The sequence below is a fragment of the Magnolia sinica genome, chromosome 4, assembly GCF_029962835.1.
Source record: "Magnolia sinica isolate HGM2019 chromosome 4, MsV1, whole genome shotgun sequence".
In the NCBI taxonomy this organism is placed as follows: Eukaryota; Viridiplantae; Streptophyta; class Magnoliopsida; order Magnoliales; family Magnoliaceae; genus Magnolia; species Magnolia sinica.
This window is the reverse complement of record NC_080576.1, coordinates 76,178,772-76,184,077: the sequence shown is the minus strand read 5'-3', so window position 1 is coordinate 76,184,077 and position 5,306 is coordinate 76,178,772. Positions and strand designations below refer to the sequence as shown.

Sequence of the window (5,306 nt, the reverse complement as noted above, 5' to 3'; positions counted from 1 at the left end):
TAGTTAAAGAAAACAAACATGGTGTGAGATTTAATTGGTAGTATTGTCAATTCCATCCCACTTAATCCCATCTAGGGGGCGTTTGGATGGATGGATTGGAAGGGATTAGATGGTAAAATCCCGGGATATGCCAAATGCGCCAAACAGACCTAGTGAACTTGTCCTGGGATATAGCAAACCCATGGATCTTAAACCAATCCACTGACATCACCATCATTACCTTAAAATTGATCCCATCCCTCCTAATCCTGTTCAATCAACCCTGGGGCGTGTTTGGATGGACGGATTGGAAGGGATTGGAAGGTAAAATCCTAGGATATGCTAAACGTGCCAAACAGACCCGGTGAACTTGTCCCGGGATATAGCAACCCATGGATCTTAAACTAATCCACTGACGTCACCATCAATACCTTAAAATTGATCCCATCCCTCCTAATCTTGTTCAATCTGGCCGGCCAAACAGGCCCTAATTCCATGCGCCAAATGCCTCATTAGGATATGGACGGTATCCTTTATTTTTCATTTTCCACAAATGGGCCGGAGGTTATTTGATTAATCGGTGATCTAAAAAACCACATCGTGGATAGAAAGGTGATGCTTAAAAAATTAAGAAAAAATGCAAGATGAAAGATCTAAACTGTAAGTTTTAGATCTAGACGAGAGGATTGGAATAGTCTACAGAACCTGCGCATAACACCCAAGCTCTAAGGTCCATCATGTTGTCTGTGTTGCATGTATGGCATTCACTTCATCCATCCTCTAGGAACCCTTAGCCCCTCACAAAATAAATAAATCCTAAATTTTAAACGGTTGAGAATTGAAATCTCGAAAAGTAGGGTCATTTTGGGACTCCTACAAGCCTAGGATTTCAGTTTCAAGGTATTTTAAAATCCAAGATCTTCACCCCTTTTCAATTCCAAGGTAGGCCTTAACTTACAAGATCATGAATTTTCAAGCCTCTCTAACTATCATAATTACCCTCATCTCATCTCTTTAAGGTATTCACACTCATAGCATTGGATATAAAAGGTACCCTACAAAATCAAGCCCATGCAATTACAAAGTGGGCCACACCATGAAAAAGGTAGCAATCATCCAAAAAGAAATATAAGAATTTTAGGCTACCTGTGCAACCACTTATGAAATTAGTAGGTCCACTTTTGTGGGCCATTAGATGTTTACATTTGCTTACTTTTTGAGCCAAGGTTGTCTTATAATGGCTCGCTACAATTGATTATCTCATTTGTTGCACACACACAAGTCATGTTTAACCATATTTGGAAGCATTTAACTCATCACATTTGTTATTATTTAAATAAACCACAAAATAATTTCAGTGATTCTAAGATTCGAAGTCCAAGCTTCTAAACACAATTTCTAAAATTCACGGATTTATAAATTTATGCTGTCAAACACATCTGAAAATCCAAGATTCAAAATCATGCTCCCAAACGAAGCCTTATTATGTTGACCCAAACCAAAAAGATCATTCCTACAAAACTCAAATGAGCCACACCAATGGGAACACTGTAAAAATTGCACCTAAAATCTAAGTTCATATCATATAGCCCATCTAAGCCACACCTAATGAATGGGTTTAATAAAATACACACAACATAGTGGCCCCACACAAACCTATGGTGAAATTAATCCTTCTTGTGCGGCCCACCTAAGGTGTGATCCAGCTGATTTTAGCTACAGGCACCAAAGGTCATTGGACCGTGTGGACATACGAATACATTAATTGAAAACATACACTAAAATTAATTGGTCTATTACAAGTAGCACTACTTGTCTTTGTTAGCGCGGCACATGACTCAAGCAAATCTGGCAAGATCATTAACCATGGTACATGGTGGTTCCTGGGATAGCCGGTGCCATTGTTACTTGTGGTGTATTGAACCGTGACTATCGTCTATCCAGGTGGGCCAAACAAACCAACATCCTCTATCAAAAGTACATCCGCATATCTTCCAATGAAAATCCCTACCCTCAAGCGAGACAAGAACTTGAAGAGGATGGGATTCCTTATCTCCATATCCAAGCTGTTTGGACACTAAAAAAGAAAAAAAAGAAAAAAAAAAACCCTCACTTCCTTTCTTTCCAATCAAACAAGCCATGGACGCCCTCCTCATAAACCCCTCTCTCTCCCGTCTCAAACTCACTTCCAAATTCTCTAATCCAACTTCCTCCTCCTCTCCATGGCCCACCATCACCACCATCACATTCCTACCCTTCCCCTCTCGCTCCAATCTCAAAACCACCTCAATCGCCGCTGCATCCAACGGCTCGCCCTCACCTTCACCTTCACCTCCCCAATTCTTCAAAGACCAACCCCTCGAACAAGCAGCTGATGAAGACGGACAGGAATCATACGGCGAAGTAGACCGAATCATCGGCAGCCGATCCGTCTGCCGCGATGAGCCCAGCCGCCGCTACGACATGGAGTACCTAATCCAATGGAAAGACGGCCACGCCCCGTCGTGGGTTCCATCCTCCAACATCGCGAAGGACGTAATTGCTGAGTACGACGCCTCCTGGTGGGCCGCGGCCAAGAAGGCCGACGCCCCTGCCCTGGAGCGTATCCTCGCCGCCGACACCGATGACTCCTTCCGTGACGTCGACGCAGTTGACGAGGAAGGTCGTACTGCCCTCCTCTTCGTGTCTGGCCTAGGGTCCGAGCCCTGCGTCAGACTTCTGGCTGACGCAGGCGCGGATCTCGACCATCGCGACACCCAAGGAGGGCTGACCGCACTTCACATGGCTGCGGGTTACGGCCGGCCTGCGGTTGTGAAGCTGCTGGTGGAATTTGGGGCGGATCCGGAATTAACAGACGCGAGGGGGCGGACGCCACTGGTACTGGCAAAGGAAGTTCTAGCGGCAACACCGAAGGGGAATCCGATGATGTTTGGGAGGAGGTTGGCGTTGGAAGGGGTGGTGAAAGCGTTGGAGGAGGCGGTTTTTGAGTATGTAGAAGTGGAGGAGGTGTTGGAGAAGAGAGGGAAAGGAGAGAGGTTGGAGTATCTTGTGAGGTGGAAAGATGGAGGGGAGAATGAGTGGGTGAGGAAGGAATGGATTGGAGAGGATTTGGTTAGAGATTTTGAAGAAGGTTTGGAGTATGGGATTGCAGAAGGGGTTATGGATGTGAGGGAAGGTGAAAATGGGAAGAGAGAGTTTTTGGTGAAGTGGGTGGATATTGAAGAGGCTACTTGGGAGCCTGAGGAGAATGTGGATGTAGAGCTGGTGGAGGAGTTTGAGAGTGGGAAGAAGAAGAAGATGGGGGGTGAAGGAGTTGTGGGGCCCATCAGTGGAGCGGATGTTGTGCAGTATGAGGCTCAGGAATCGGTTGGATCATGATGTTGGAGCTGGGCCTTTTGTTTGTGAGGGTTTAGATGGGTGGGGCACATTGCTTTGTGATTGAAATGTTACATCCCAATGTAGATGGTTGGATGATGAATGAATCATCATGTTCTGAAATCACCAACATTGGAAGATACTATCAAGTAGTTTTACCCCAATTTTATTATTGAGTTAAATGTAGATTATTGTTTTATTTCTCTTCTGAATTGCTCTACTATGTATGTCAACAAGTTTTAAGGGTGAAGGACGGATTGCCAAAACTATGAATTATTTGAGGATTGATAAACCTTTTCAAACTATGGACTTATTTGATTAGCGGAAAATAAAGAAAAAGCAACAATTATGTAATATGCTGATTTTCATGAGTAATATTGAAACATAAATTCCTATAAATTTCATCTTTATCAGTTTTGTTTCAATGCTAAGTGGAAATGTTATATTTTTTGAAGTAAGGGCTATCTTGCATTTGATGTTAGAAATTTTGAATATGAAAAAGGATAATGTTTGTCGTATGAAATCTATTATTTTCTATGCTAATTAAAAAAAATAAAAATAAAATCCATCCCTTCCCTCTTATCAAAGACACCTTAAAAGGTAATAGATGGCTTGATACTCTTCAACAACATAACACTGAGGCATAACCAATGTGATAGGTTTGATGTTGCATGCAAGTTATTGAAATTATTTGAGCCATAATTTAGGAGGATCGAATGCCCAAAATGACATTATTTGATTACATAAATAGATGATTGGTGATGCACGGTTCAATGAAAATAATTAATCATATGAATTTATTATAAAAAAATCTATCTACAATTAAAGGTTAGGATTGCTTAGAGAATATAATTTTTGAACAATGATCCATTCATAGCGTGCTCTTCATTTATGGACGGTTAAAATTGAATCCTGTACAAGTACTAAATCCAGGGTCATACTAACTCCCTTGTACAATCCACCCTTCTCTCACAACTTTCAAACACTTCTCCCTCCACGTGTGTTGCATGTGCCTCATTTCTAGTGTAAATAATTATGCATTTTAGCCCCTAGTAACAATAATTTAGCTATTAACTAAAACTCCATAAAATCCCACTAAGGTAGATAATGTCATCCTAAAATTAGGTAAACCAGCCAAATTCATGACCCAGGGATAGATGTGATGAGGTCGAGCACTATCTTCCTCAAGGATAACTACTCCAAATCCACGAATTTCTCTGGACTCCTCACAGAGATTCCTCAAATCCACGAGAAAAGAAAATAGAAAATAACTTTTAATAATTCTGAAAATAAATTAATTGATGATAAAAACAAGATTACAACCCTTTAAATAGTGATATCAAACATAGGAAGAAGTTTCAGAATCAAACTCCAACTCAAAATCCCTAAAAGCATAACTTACTGCAGATGGTAAACTTATTATAGATGGTTATGATTTCTACTAGACTTCATGGATTTCGGCAAAAATAGTAAGTATCCAATTTAGCCTAACCAGGTTATTCCCTTAAATTTTCTAAACCTTTTTCATGCTGGGCACAACTCCTAAAGCTCAAAGAATCAAGAGTTATGATCGAACTAAAACTTATTATAAATAGTAAAAATTAAATTAAAATGAACTTTTAACCATCGACTAATGGAATCTTGCAAATTCGGCATAGGCAACCCAGCATAGCAGGGTTAGTTGGCTAAAGTAGCTTCTCCTACCCCAAAATCATATCTTGTATGTCGAATAACTCATTTCAATTTGCGAGATACACATGCATTAGTGTTCTGACAATCCTGGTTACTTCCGCCTTCGATCAGACCTTCTCTAGTTCATCTTGGCCATGAAATTGTCAGCGACCTGCTCTACATCAATTCATGTATAAACTAGGATGTGCAATGTTTTCGGGACCCAATCACCTAGCGAACAACTTAAGCTAGTGGACTCGGGGAATCCTGGTTTCCCAGGC

At 41.1% G+C, this 5,306-nt stretch overlaps 1 protein-coding gene across 1 annotated transcript; it reads left to right on the top strand.

Moving 5' to 3' along the window:
• The first annotated feature begins 2,008 nt into the window (after nucleotides 1-2,008).
• Nucleotides 2,009-3,562, top strand: LOC131243240 (signal recognition particle 43 kDa protein, chloroplastic). The gene has a single exon (XM_058242437.1). The coding sequence runs from the start codon at nucleotides 2,119-2,121 to the stop codon at nucleotides 3,355-3,357; it is 1,239 nt and encodes a 412-aa protein (XP_058098420.1). The 5' UTR covers nucleotides 2,009-2,118; the 3' UTR covers nucleotides 3,358-3,562.
• The last annotated feature ends 1,744 nt before the right edge of the window (nucleotides 3,563-5,306 follow it).